A 14,176-nucleotide genomic window follows, 5' to 3' on the forward strand; every position below is an offset into this window, starting at 1 on the left:
ATATTGATAACTGTGAAAAATGCTCTATTATTCTACACTGTCCCAGACTATCAACCTACAAAGCATGGTCATATATTTACTTCTGTATTCCAAGCACTTGGCTTTGTGCCTGACCCACAGGAAATACTCAATGAGTATTTGTAAAATTGAATTGAAATGAAGCATGAAATATAAAGTACTAAGTATTTGTAATGTAATAGCATTCTTTTTCTACATGGCCTCAAGCCAGATGACAGTAAAAAGCAACCACAAGTCTCCTTTTATTCTATACCAATTTCCAGAAAAGAAAGAAAAATATGGTGTTTCCTATTTGCTAAATTCAGGAAATTTGCCTTTGGGGAATTCTGTCCCTGTGATGAGTTAGAATAAAAATATATTCCAAGGGGCGCCTGGGTGGCGCAGTCGGTTAAGCGTCCGACTTCAGCCAGGTCACGATCTCTCGGTCCGTGAGTTCGAGCCCCGCGTCGGGCTCTGGGCTGATGGCTCAGAGCCTGGAGCCTGTTTCCGATTCTGTGTCTCCCTCTCTCTCTCTGCCCCTCCCCCGTTCATGCTCGGTCTCTCTCTGTCCCAAAAATAAATAAACGTTTGAAAAAAAAATTAAAATATATATATATATATATATTCCAAGGTATGGACTACAGGTCCAGAGACTTGGATTTTGATGTTGGCTCCAGTCAATGATTTACTGTATAAATTCAAAGCTCTGCTTTGTCCCCTTGTTCTCCATTTTGTTCTCGATTCCCTCATCTGTTCCCATCTCCTCCCTGGTAATAATAATAACAATAATAATGGTAAATTGTTTCCTTTGTGCCGGAACCTGAGGCAAACCCTTCACTGGCATTATCATTACTTTTAATTCTCGTATCAACTTTATGGATTTGGTGGAATTGTTTTGCCTTTTTTTATACAGAAGGCAGCTGAAGCGTAGAGATGTTGAATAAACTACATAGGACTACTCAGACGGTTAGTTTCAAACCCAAGTCTACCTGACCCAATCCTCTTAACTAAGAATTCTATGGGTGCCCTAAGCCTGCTACACTCACCATCAACACTCCCCCAATCAGATATTGAAGGCAAAGAGAAAAGTTAACATAAAAATTACCAAAGAATAATGAATGATAACATGGGTGTAAGTAATTACCACTTATTAGATACTTACTATGTGCTCTGGATGTATTATCTCAACTGACTCATCATAAGAACCCTGTGACAAAACCAAGGGGTGTATATAGTTCAGGGGTAGAGCATATGACTGCATAATAACCCTGTGACATAGCCATTGCTATCATTGCCATTTTAAATTTGAGGGAACTGAGGTTTTGAGAAATTAATCAACTTCACAAATGTTATTCAACCAGTAAATTGCATAACTAAACTATCATGTATTTGCCCCTAAAGCCAATGTTTGCAATCAATGTGCCAAACTGTACTTTAAAGTTTTATAGCTAGACAAAAAATAATCTTGAAGCTAGGATGCTCCTCTGTTGTTGCAATTTTCATTTCTATAATTCCTTGGTAAAACTTTTTTTTTTCCCTAAAGCACTAAAGGTCTATGAAATGATAGCAGTGAAATAGATTTAGGCCCTCTGAAAGATGGACACTTTCAAGCAATAAAGCATTGGTCTGTGAGCTAGCCTGTATCTACATAATCTACATAGGCAACATACAATACAAAGTTGAGCCTTTGTCAAAGGAAGGAAAGTCTTCTTTTTATTTATTTATTTATTTATTTTTCAACGTTTATTTATTTTTGGGACAGAGAGAGACAGAGCATGAACGGGCGAGGGGCAGAGAGAGAGAGGGAGACACAGAATCAGAAACAGGCTCCAGGCTCTGAGCCATCAGCCCAGAGCCCGATGCGGGGCTCGAACTCACGGACCGTGAGATCGTAACCTGGTTGAAGTCGGACGCTTAACCGACTGCACCACCCAGGCGCCCCAGGAAAGTCTTCTTAGATTCAATGGCAGAGTTTGGGGATGGGCCAGTCTGAGTCATAGATACAGCAGGATGTCATATGTAAAGAATAGCTCAAGAGATGTCAGAAAGTTCCACCAGCTCTGGCTTCTTGCAGATATGACATTGTTATGTACCTACCAGGCAAACAACCAAATAACCAAATAAACTAGTTCCAATTCTAGCTCCACCATTAACTAGCAGTGGGAGTTTGAACAGATTACTCTATGCCTTAGCTTGCTAGTTTGTAAAATGAAAATAACAATAGTGTCTCCCTTATAGTGATGGTTTTAAGATTAAACGAATTACTACACGTAAATCACTTAGAAAAGTGACAGTACATAGTAAAAACGGCTAGATATAATTGTTGTTACCTGTCAGTTTATCATTATTCCTCTAAAACATTATTTGTAAAGATTCTCTTCATAAGTGTCAAATGACATGTGTACGTGATTATTCACTCAATATCATAAAAATTGGGAAAATCTAAATTGTTTTAATTACATTTTAACATGGAATGCCAACCAGCTATAGGAAACCATTAAGAAATTTTTATGACATAAGAAAATGCTCCACGGTATGTGTCCAAAAAAACAAAAGTAATATGCAGAACTGTGTTATATATGGGAAAAGGAGAAAATAATGTAACTTAATATTTGTATCTAATATACCTGATATTATCTTCTCAGTATAACAGGTCTCTGGTACCTGATAAAGTAAAACATAAAAAGCGGTTTCAAGTCGGAAAGTGGGTACCAGGCAGATGAGGAGAGCTGTGGAAGAATGACTTTCGTTCCATATTTTTTGCTTCTTAAATATTTTAAACCAACTCTCTCCTTCGACTAACCAACTATGTTTTATCATTATTATCATCAACATCATCATCATCATTATTTCTTTATCATCAGCATTTTTGTTCATGTAATAAAGGGACCTAAAAGAAAAAAGTCAAGAGAAGAGATGTTAAGAAGTTGCCAAAAAGTATAGTTCATAAATTTTGAAAAGTTGGTGGGCCCAATTTTGGATAATAGTACATCTTCTTATGGTCCACCTCTTCGTGCTTCAGTGGCTTAGAATGCCCATCACCCTAGATTTCTGTAAATGGGAAGATCTTTTTTCCTCAACTGCTAATTACATAGTTGATTATGTGTGTGACAGAGAGCAGTGCTTCTAGGTTTGTAACTACTTAGTTTAGACCTTTCAAATCTTCTGAAAGGAGGAGTTGAAATACGGGATGTAAATCCTCCTGACAGGCTGGCCTGTGCTTTCGCTGGCTGCTTACAGGACACAGAGTCCAAGAAAAGGGATAGAAGAAAGTGAAGAAAAACTTTGAAGACAGACAATGCAACACAGTGTCTAATAAAACTCACAGCTTTATTTCTGCTAGAAAAACGGGAGGAGAAACAGTCTGGGTTGTGTTTTGTTTTGTTTTTTTACAAAAAGTTTGAACAATTGTTTTTCTTTTATTTCATAAAATACCCTGAAGAATGAGACCACCCTGGGTAAGAGAGTAGGTTCTTTCCAATCATACTGCACTCCCAAATTTTAATTCAATTAGAAAGTCTCTCTGAACAATCCCAAGGAGGCCTGGTTCATGGGTACCATATTCCCCAAAAGCATAAACAACAGCTTCCCAAAACTAACTCGCTCTTCTTAGAATGGATGGGAAAAAAATCTAAGAACATTAACTTGCATAGCCATTCAAATTATTGCTGCTTTTTATAAAATCATTACAGGTAATTCTGCACTAACTTCCCCTTTTCCCCTCACCCCAAACTCAGGAATTCCAGAAAAATTATGAGCTACTTTCCAAAGGAAGCCTTAGGGAAGGTTTGCAAGCACATGTATGGAGCCCAAGAAATTTGCATGAAAGGAGAAATAAATTAAATAAATAATATCTAATAAATAACTCCAACAACATTCATTATCTACAAACTTAAATGCCAGAAAATACTAGCTTCAAGGATAGATTCCCCCACAGCCTCTCACAAAGGTAAGTGACAGTATAGACTCAGAAAGCACATAGGCTGGCCTTGTAGACACTTAACTTGCCTTTTCCCGCTAGGAAAAGGGAACCACTTCAGTAGCTGGTGGGATTTAAGATCTCTCTGCAAGGATACTTTCAAGGCGGTCTACAAACCAAGGGTGCAAAATACAACAGGGTTAGTGCTGCAAGCAAAATGGAAAGACAATAACTTAGACTGTAAGGAGATAATAAATAAGAGGGTAAAAAAAAAAAGTCAAGATCCACAGATAGTTTGGCAGGGTTTAGGGGATAGCCGAGCTGTAGAAAATGACATACTAATCTGCCTTATCAATTTTATTCATTGGTCCTATTTGTGTACCCTACATCCTAAACTTATCCTCTCTGGCAGAGCAGGATGTGATCCACTATCATGTAAACCATTTAGGCTTTTAGTTTGTTTTAAATAATTGTCCTGGCAGATTGAACAGGACATTGAAATTTCTCAGATCACATTTTTCTGGAAAAAAAATGTGACAAAATTAATGCTGATATAAACAAAAGAGGAGTTCCATGAAGAAAAATAAATATCCTGCAAATCAGGATAAACCTGTGATGAAGACATAAATTGGTAAAAGCATTCACCGACCTTGGATTTGATTTCTGCATCCTTAAGTCTGCTCACTTGGAATGTTATCTACAATATGTAATAACATATTATATTTTAGAAGTGAAGAAGAGGTAACAATTAGTGGAGGAGGAGATAAGGAATTGTATATGAATTGGAAAAATTCAAGTTTGGTCATAAATTGATTGGTGCTTATCCCTCTAGAAAATATAAGAATAATTGGTGTGGACAGAGGTCAGTGGTTTTAACCATGTTTTGTGTAACCAAATGAAATGTATCTTGCCAAAGAAAATTTGGTCTTCCTATGGGCAGATGTGAGATAGAGGGAGTCACCAAACTATGGTAAGTTAGTATAGCCAATTGCCATTTTATTGCTCTTGAATATGACCTGGGTCGTTTGCTGATTCCAATAGCAGCCCCTGAGCGTCTTCAGAATTTTTAGAGCCTCCTGGTTACAGAGGCTATGAAATGGTACAGATGACTTCTCTAAGTTCCATTGGTCATAGGAGTCTGTTTACAGTGACTTGCTTGCCCCATCTCTAGAACTGAGAAAAGTGCTTTTGAAATGTTAATCAAGAATCAAGTTGCTATGAGATCTCTACTATGGTTCTCATATTACTAAGAAAGAGATGTTCAGCCTCAGCCAACAAGAAGTAGAGCTAATCTCTTAAAGGACATGCTTTGTTATTCACAGTGACAGCCAAGTTAGGATTTTAGCCTTTGGAGACAATTTTTAGATAGATGCATAGACGTCCTATCAGGTCCCCGAGAGAAATGCATCTGTGCTCCTTTGGCAACTCCATCTAATCATTCCACACACAGTGTTCATTTACTATTATTCTTCAATTCTTTCAGTTTCAGTAAGTGTATAGGAGTGATCACCAAAATTATTGAATTTTCAGAACTGTGAAGGACTTTAAAATCATCATCAGTTGTCTGATTTTACTGATCAGTAAACAGAGGCCAGAAATGGAAAATTAAATGGCATAGATCATGAGTTTTTGGCACCATTAGAATAGGGCCGAGGGCTTCTGTTGTATTTCCACATGATTGTAAACAATCAAATAATTTCACTTGAGGACCCTAACTAAATGAATCAATACAGTGTGAGAAGCTGATGATAAATGAGGGTGGCAGGTGCAGGAAGGCCTAAATGGACTGGGACTACTGTGTTTGATATCTATCTATAGGGTTCCTTTAAGGTCATTGAATCTTCAGCTCAACCCACTTGAATTATGGGAAACATCTCCACATTATCCTCTGAAATGCTTGTCTTACTGCCCTAATCAGTGAAGATTGTATTAAGTTGGGCCCCAATGCCATGGTGAGGGTAGGAATCATAGGACATATCTATGGGAACATCATAACGAGGGGTACCAGCCTGAAAGGGAGTTGAATGAACATGCCCTGAGCTTAGACTTGCAGAAGGGTAATGTGGCATGAAACTGTAGGATTTATCCAGGTCAGGAGAGCCATCTTGCTTCAAGGAGAAGTTCCCACTGATGCTCAAGGGTGGAGTGAGTGGGCCCTCATAAGGTGGTGTACTGCAGTCAGGTGGATGGCTCCCAAAGGATGATTCTCCCAAACTCTTGAATACTTGGGGTTTGAGATTAATGAGATGTGTTTCCATATGGCCATAAGGAGGGCTAGGGAGCCCAGGAGACTGATAGTTGAAGTTATGGACAGAGATGGCAGAGTCACAAATAGGAGATTTCTCCTCATGCTTCTCCAGGAGGACAGACTGAGGGCCCAGCTGGAGGCATCCAGCCACCAGGTTGCTTGTAGGCTGAGAGAGCCCTTTGCAGAGCATCTCCACAAAGCCCTTCCCTTCAGGTGTCTGTCCAGTTTCCAGGACCTCAGACAGAGCCCAAATATAGTTCCTGGCCAGTCTAAGAGTCTCTATCTTGGAGAGCTTTTGAGTCTTAGAGTAACATGGCATGACTCTCCTCAGGTTGTCCAGGGCATCATTCAGGCCATGCATCCGGGTCCGTTCTCTAGCATTGGCCTTGACTCTTCGAGCCCTGAATCTCTCAAGGCGAGCTTTTGTCATCTTCTTTTTCTTGGGACCCCTTCTCTTAGGTTTCTCCCCATCCTCTTCCTCCTCTTCTTCCTCTTCAATACTGTCATGCTCTTCAGCTAAGCTTCCAAGCATCCCATAAGGAGCTGATCTTCTCTCTTCCTCCTTCATCTCATTCTGAGAGCCCAGGGCTTTGTCCATCCAGGATGGTGTGTTGACCAACTCTGTCATCTCCTTGGGTTTCACATAAGGTTTTGCCATTTCCAGATTCTGGAATAGGAAACAGCAATGATTAGTGTCTGTGAATATCTGCTTTGATTTAAAACTAAACTTTCTTTTTATATCTTAGATATAAAACGGAGAATTGTATTGGGATTCAACTTGTGATTATCTAGTCCAAGTCCTCCATTCTAAATAAGTAATCTAAGACTCAAATAAATGCCAAGAACACTAATATAGCTATGGCATAGTACAAAAAAGTCAACTTTAGAAAAATGAAATTGACTTGATTACTCATGGTAGTGCCACTGCCTCATACTTTTCATTCTCTGCTGCCTTGTCTTGTAGAGATTTTATGCAAAAATAACTGGTATAAGAGTCAAAATATATCTTTCCTTCTTTCCAGAATACAGATCAAAAAGGGAAAGAGATAAGGTGGACATATAAATTATTATCCAACCAGAGAAACTTCTGAAAGTAAAAGAAGGTGCTAATGTAGTTAAAACTTATAACAATGGATATAATTATAATTATTGCAAAATTTAAAAAGCATATCAAACAGTAAGTAAGTACACTGTTGTATTTTACACCACAAAATAAATGAAATGCTGTGCTGAGATCATTCAGACTAATTTGTTCTTCAGAGGACTGCCCAGCCTCTATTGAGAGATATGCCACATACACTTAACCTATAACATTCCATGTTTCCCACTGACTCTGCCAACTCTTAGCTTCAAGCATCCTAGGAAAGAGCAGTGCCACAACTGGCTGGTACCCCCATGTGACCATGACTATTTCTCTCACCATCACCAGAAGAGCATTTTGGTTTTCATCAAGCACCTTATGGTCTGTCTAATGTAGTGGTATTAGAGGTGTCAGTGACATGGTGTCTAAAAGGATCATGAAAAGAGAGCAGGGTTACCACTGACCATTTTTTAAATTCACCCATATGTTGAAAAGAAAACTCTTGCATTGCACAGGCATCTCACACCATCAGACAAGAATATGGCAACATCTAGATTTACAATCCAGAGGTCTACAAAGCTTATTCAAGATTATCTTAGTATAACTATTATAAATGAAAATTAAAATGAAAAATGAAAAATGAAAAATCTGGGGCAAACTCTAAACTTAACAGAACATAGTGACTGCAGACATAAGCGAGGACTATTTCAGACAAACGTGGAAATACCCTGACTACTTTAATTCACTTGCCTAACAAATACTGTTTAATCCAGATTTTCTTTGGAGAAAAAAATTGCACTTCGAAAACCAGAAGAGACTGGTGGCTTAGTAAACATTTTATGTTCAATTCTGGAAGGGTGAATTGTTTTGAGATTTGCTGAGCAATTTGCAGGTATATAATTTACCAAATAAAAGTATCTGAGAAGCAGCATTGGGGCATGCCAGTTTACCAACTTAGTCTTTGAAACACTAAACCTTCCATCACTTTTGTGTATCAGAAAGGGGAGAGCATGAGACACGTTTTTCGATCCTTAAAGCTTGAGCCTCAAATCAATGAGGCAGGATTTAGCACATAGATTTTAAAAATATAAATATATGATCTGATTTGTTTCTGGTAATTTGAGCTTGTTTTCCTTCTAACCTCATTTACCTCCTATAAATAATTAATGTTACTGCATTGCAAAAACAGCCTAGGTTTCATGTTAATCAGCACAGAAATCATGTCAGCTTGACTTACTCACTTAATAAGGCTTCCTGGGTAAGCAGCTTTATTGAAAACACACGTTGGAACCTATTGGTCAACTGGCTGCCCAGGCCAAGTTAGAAAATCCCACTTTTAATATGGATGATGGAGCTTGTGTGCTGAGCTGCACTTCTAACTCAGCCCGATATCCAGAGGGAGGGTGAAGGACCTAATTAACTTTCTGTTAAAGTAACACAGACCTTTCTGAGGCAGGTGCACTCTGAGGCCAAAAAGGATGGAGTAGACTTGGGAAACGTAATGTTGCACACGTAATTATAATAACATTTGTGTAGCCTTATAGCCAACCTTTGAGGGAAATGGGGATTTATGCTTGTTTTGTAGTCGAGGTCACTGTGGGTCAGAGATTAAGTGATGGAAATGCAAAGATATAGAGCTGATAGAGCAGGACATAAAGCCAGTTCTTCTGATTCCAAATCCTAGGTTTTAGATTATTTCTCTCCCCCCCCCCCCCCCCACCACAGCTACAGGAAGAAAGGAAGGCACTTTGACTTCAGGGGGTGTGGATCAGCTGAACTAAATCACCAGGAAATGAACATCATCCAAAGGGAGGCTAGTTTAGCTGTTCTTTGCAATGTTTAACTCTCAGATTCCAGGATTCCTTCCTCTTATCGCTTCCACCCTTTTATCCCCCCCCCACCTTCTCTTACTCGGCTTCCTTATCTTTTTTCTCTTCTATTTCTCTCATCTCCTCTTCATCATCATCATCACTCAGTCATACTTACATGCAGGGAGAGTTGAGAAGGAAGATGGAGGAGAGGAAAGCAGTCTCCCGAATTGCCCCTGAAAGCCTCTGTAATTGGCCTTTTTCATTATTATTATGATCCTCACCTCCGTACCTCTGGACTCTAGCCAAGTTCTGTCCATCCTCACCCCCACCAAGAAGTGGGATTAGGAGAATAGAGTAGACTATCCTTTGCCTTTAACATAATTTAATGGTTTCTGTAAGAGTCAAAGAGTTGCTTTCAAGTCAGGTTATCAGCAGGTATGAAGGAAAAGAACCAACCGGCTTTGGCTAAAACAATGTAAAGGGCAACCATTTTTCATCTTTCTTCTCTTACTAACCCTGGGAAGGATATAGATGGCTCCAGTTTAACTCTCTCTTTTTTCATAGATTCATAAGTTCTAGGAGCATCCCATGGGTATATAGGGTGGCTTTGAAATCATGAAAGCTGGAATGACACACACTCTAGTCCCAACTGTTCTGATTCCCAGTTGCTGATTTCAAACACATTACATAGCTTTCTGGTCTTTCATTTCCTCTTTGATAAAATAGAGGTAAGGTATATTTAACATGGTTCTTGCAAGACAAATAAAAATAAGATTTTGTAAACTTTAAATGCTATAAAACATTATCCATATATTTATCTTGTGTTTATTCCTGAATTTTCTTATCTAATCTATTTACACAATTTGCATATTCAAAAATAAAAGTTGTTTCCCACAGATGAATCATAAAAGTAGATTCTGCTAACTACTGTGCCTCTTCCTATCTTGAGGGAACCTCCTCTAATTGGCTCAGAAGATGATCTAACAATTGCCCAATAGCCCATCTTTTCTCCCAGTGTTATCTGGACAGCAGACTCTGGAGTCACATTACCTGAGTTTAAACTTCAGCTCTATTACATACTAGATATGTGATCTTAAGGTTTCAGAATCTATCTGTGCCTCAGTCCCCTCTCTTTAGAATGGGAATAATAATAGTCCTACCTCATAGGATTATTGTGAACATAAAATGAGCTAATATATTTAAAGACTTTGAATAGTGCCAGACATCATAATGCCATATAAGTATTAAGTACTATCCTTCCTAAAGTTCATCATGACTTCTCCTGGACACATGGACAAAACCAAGTATACTTACAATCTGTGCTTACTATTGATTTCATGCCAACAAAAGCCAATGGCTCTATCTCAACATGCATTTTGAAAAATTCCCTGACAAACCCTCTCCTCCAACCTAATAACTAAGTATCAAAGCTTCTACTCCATTGCAAGAGGTGAAGAAACAGAGTTCTATCAGCTGTTTCTACCAGAATGCCCAAAACTCTTTTACCATATTCATGGAGGAGGTTAGTCGCTTTTATTGTTTTTTTTTTTTTTATTATTATTATGGGGAGACAGCAGTTTGCTGGACACTCCTACTCAGTTACTTTAATGTTTAGGTTCATGAAGTTTCTGACGGAACACACACAGCTCTTAGCCCTGGACATTTGTTTCCTTTTGTCTTTGATTAGACACTACTGGGGATAAGACTTTCCTACCAGAATCCAGTGCCAGAGCTCTGAGGAGAAAAATGAAATGTCTCTCAAATAGAAGTAAAAGCCAGGACTCCTCAAAGATTAAAAGAAGTAATAATTCTTCTCTTTTGACTTTTTCCACCTAAATGTCTCCAATGCCTCAAAAAGTTAGCAGGGGAAAAAAGATGATGAACATCCAGTTGTAGACTTGAGAGCCGAAAATGTGTGTGGTGCAGTTGTGATTTCTGATCAAGGAAATCAACTCAGTTTTCTCTAGAACAAGAATCTAATTCTACCATGGCTTTGAGCCTGTTAATGAACCCGCTCAGAGGTGTACTGAGAGAAGCCTGGCACTGAGACCCTCTCCACTCTTTTATCACTCGCTTATTAAATGAGCACAGAAAATTATTTTCTTTTTTTTTTTTACTCCTAGGGAAAAATGGAAATAGTATTTCTGTCTTTCATATCTCATTTAGAAGATTTATGAAAAGCAAGGGTAAGGACTTGTTGTGTAGAAGTTTCTATTGATGGACACGTGAATGAAGGGTGCTTACATTTGTGCATGTGGTGCTGAGACAGTGTATTTCCTCTTGGAAGCTGACTGTACTCACTTCATCTCCTGAGCCTATGACTGAATCCTCAGTACAACAGAAAGGAGCCTATTCAGCTCAGTTTCTAAGGAATCCAAGCACCAGACAGGCTAAATGCCTTGCTCAGAGCGGCAGTCTTCACACTAAAAAGACAGAATGCAGACCGGGGTGCTCACAACTTGCTCTGTGCAGAAACTGCCAGTGGGCTGTTTTGTGCTCTTCCTATACAACTTTTTAGACTCTACCACTTTCTCTCTTGGTTAATACCTGTACACACACGTGCACACACGCGCGCGCGCACGCACACACACACACACACACACACACAGGCACACCGTACCCAACATAGCCATATCATATTTCGGTTTTCATAGCCTCAAACCCAAATGGTGAACTTTGCAAACAGAAATTACTCAATCTTTTAGTTTTCCCCCTTCTTCTTCAACATTTCGTCTCTGGCCCCTCTGTCCAAAAACAAGGGAAGCATTTTACATTTATTACTAATGTTCTGGATACATTTTGGGGGTGGTAAATGAAGAATAAGAGGCAGAGGAGACAAAAATATATAAGAACAACCTTTCTTTTCTGATTTCTTAGTGGGAAGAGCTGAGGAAAAGGAAATTTTCACCACTCTATCACAACTGTCTAAGAATTTCTAGCACACCAAATAGGGGAAACGGTAAGAATATGCTCCATAGCTTTCCGACATCTTCTCTCATTTCTTAGTCTATTGCCATTCCCCTTCTTACCCCTTCCACTCTCTCCACAGCCTGAAAATGCCGTGAACAGAGCAGCGGATTGAGTCAATTCTTGCAACCTACTTCCTGAGCCACCTCAGACAAAGTTAAACTTTTTGGACATTTTCTTCTCCTGCATTAATAAAATGGAAGGGTGAGTTTGACAGACATAGAGGATGATAATTTATAATCTCTACTTTATAAAAATGACTGAGTGTGTGAGTTTCACTTCAGGTGGCAGGTGCTATTGGAATTAGTGAAATTGTTAAAATTTTAATATCCGTCCCCAAATGTTCTCTGTCTGCTTCTCCGTTCAAGTTTCCAAGTCCTACTCCCTCTTCTCCTAGCCCAGAAGAGACTTACCTCAGCCCAACTGCTCCTCTAGGTCTGTGGGAACTTCCCACAGAAACTTTAGTAGTCCCGTACCACCCCCATCCAAGGGCTCACCTCTGTCAGTGGTGGTCCCTGGTGTGAAGTCTGGATCTGTGTCCTGGAGGAGACTCAGAGAACCCAAGTCTCCCTGAGCATCCAGATCATAGGAGAAGGAAGTACTTTTAGCGATCCATGTTAAGCCGGCCCCTGCCTCTTAGATATGTCACTGAATCTGTTTTTTCTGACTGATTCTTGTTCTACTCGTTCCTTGGAGTTCTGTATGCTCCTCCAGGACGCCTTCAAGCTGATGCTCCCGTTGCAGCTGATTTAGCTGTTCTTCAGTACCTCCTCTGAGTGGCTAGTTCCCCGGAGTGGAGCTTTCAGGACCACAGCCTCTGGGCAGCTCCTGCGCTCTGGCCGGAGTCTCCGAGTTGCAGCAGTTTTAATTGCTTTCCCAGCTGACCAGGGCGGGGTGATGCTGCCGGAGGTCTAACTCCTCCCCTTCCCCAGTCGAAAGACACACCTACTTCAAAGGGCTCCTCTGGCCAGGTCCAGTTTACCATTCATTCGTTTTGTTTTATTTGATCGTTTGTATCAATGGGGAGAAAGGTTAGTAGAAGGAGAATATGGGAGGAGAGTTGCTGAAGTTGAAAGGTAAGGAAAAAAAGGACTGGAAATCTTTGCGGTTAAAAAGGTAAGACATTGGGTGAGAGAAAATTGGAGGGAGTCTCAGAGAGCTAAGAAGGGTTAATGAAAACAGTGGTCTCCATCTGAAGAGTCAAAAAATGAGAAAGACACATGCCCAGGACTCAGCATCACTGACTATTACCTTATACATGTAGATTGGTGTCTTTAGTTTTAAAACTTCAGAATTTTAAAAGAAGAAGGAAAAAGTACCTTCCTTTCCCTTCTTTTCAACATGTAAACTTATTTCCATTCAAAACCTTTTTATTTTCATTAGTGACTATAGACAGAGCCATATCTATATTTGTTGTACTGTTCTTTCAACTTTTCTGTTTGCTTGAAATTTATAAAAATGTAAAGCAAGGGGCGCCTGGGTGGCGCAGTCGGTTAAGCGTCCGACTTCAGCCAGGTCACGATCTCGCGGTCCGTGAGTTCGAGCCCCGCGTCGGGCTCTGGGCTGATGGCTCAGAGCCTGGAGCCTGCTTCCCATTCTGTGTCTGCCTCTCTCTCTGCCCCTTCCCCGTTCATGCTCTGTCTCTCTCTGTCCCCAAAATAAATAAACGTTGAAAAAAAAAATTAAAAAAAAAAATGTAAAGCAAATGAATGAAATAGTTCATTGTAAGGACACTTAGCTCCTTGAATTACAAACTGGGATCCACTATTATTTTTCAAAAATATATCAAAATATATCATTAAGCATTCAGGTAGAAAAAGTCCATCTGAATAGTAATGGACTTGGAAGAAAAGAAAGGTCCTGCAATTGCTAAAATCCCTGTGGTATTCTCTGGTAAGATTAATTGGCTAGAAGAGAAAGAAGAAAACTACACCTAGAAAGATTTAAAGAAAATATATGGATATGCTTTATTACAGAGAGCTACCAAGTCAAAATGCAGAATCTTCATTTTAAGATGTGAAGGATTTTGTAAACGTCTATGGTTCTGGGGAGGTAAGGGAAGAAGGGTGCTTGGAAGAAAGGAAGAAGCAATTGGCTGAATGATGTTCGGTATTTCAACCTCATTTCCAATATCACATCTGTAAAAGGACCTG

General features: G+C 39.5%; 1 protein-coding gene across 1 annotated transcript; it reads right to left on the minus strand.

Moving 5' to 3' along the window:
• Positions 1–3,381: 3,381 nt before the first annotated feature.
• On the minus strand, positions 3,382–12,848 carry NEUROD4 (neuronal differentiation 4). Its single transcript, XM_040487880.1, has 2 exons — positions 12,521–12,848; positions 3,382–6,831 (listed from the first exon to the last, which is right to left on the minus strand). Exon 2 carries the CDS (start codon positions 6,820–6,822, stop codon positions 5,827–5,829), a length of 996 nt encoding a protein of 331 aa, XP_040343814.1. The 5' UTR covers positions 6,823–6,831; positions 12,521–12,848; the 3' UTR covers positions 3,382–5,826.
• Between the last annotated feature and the right edge of the window lie 1,328 nt (positions 12,849–14,176).

The sequence above is a fragment of the Herpailurus yagouaroundi genome, unplaced genomic scaffold, assembly GCF_014898765.1.
Source record: "Herpailurus yagouaroundi ecotype Mexico unplaced genomic scaffold, PumYag 166, whole genome shotgun sequence".
Lineage (NCBI taxonomy): Eukaryota > Metazoa > Chordata > Mammalia > Carnivora > Felidae > Herpailurus > Herpailurus yagouaroundi.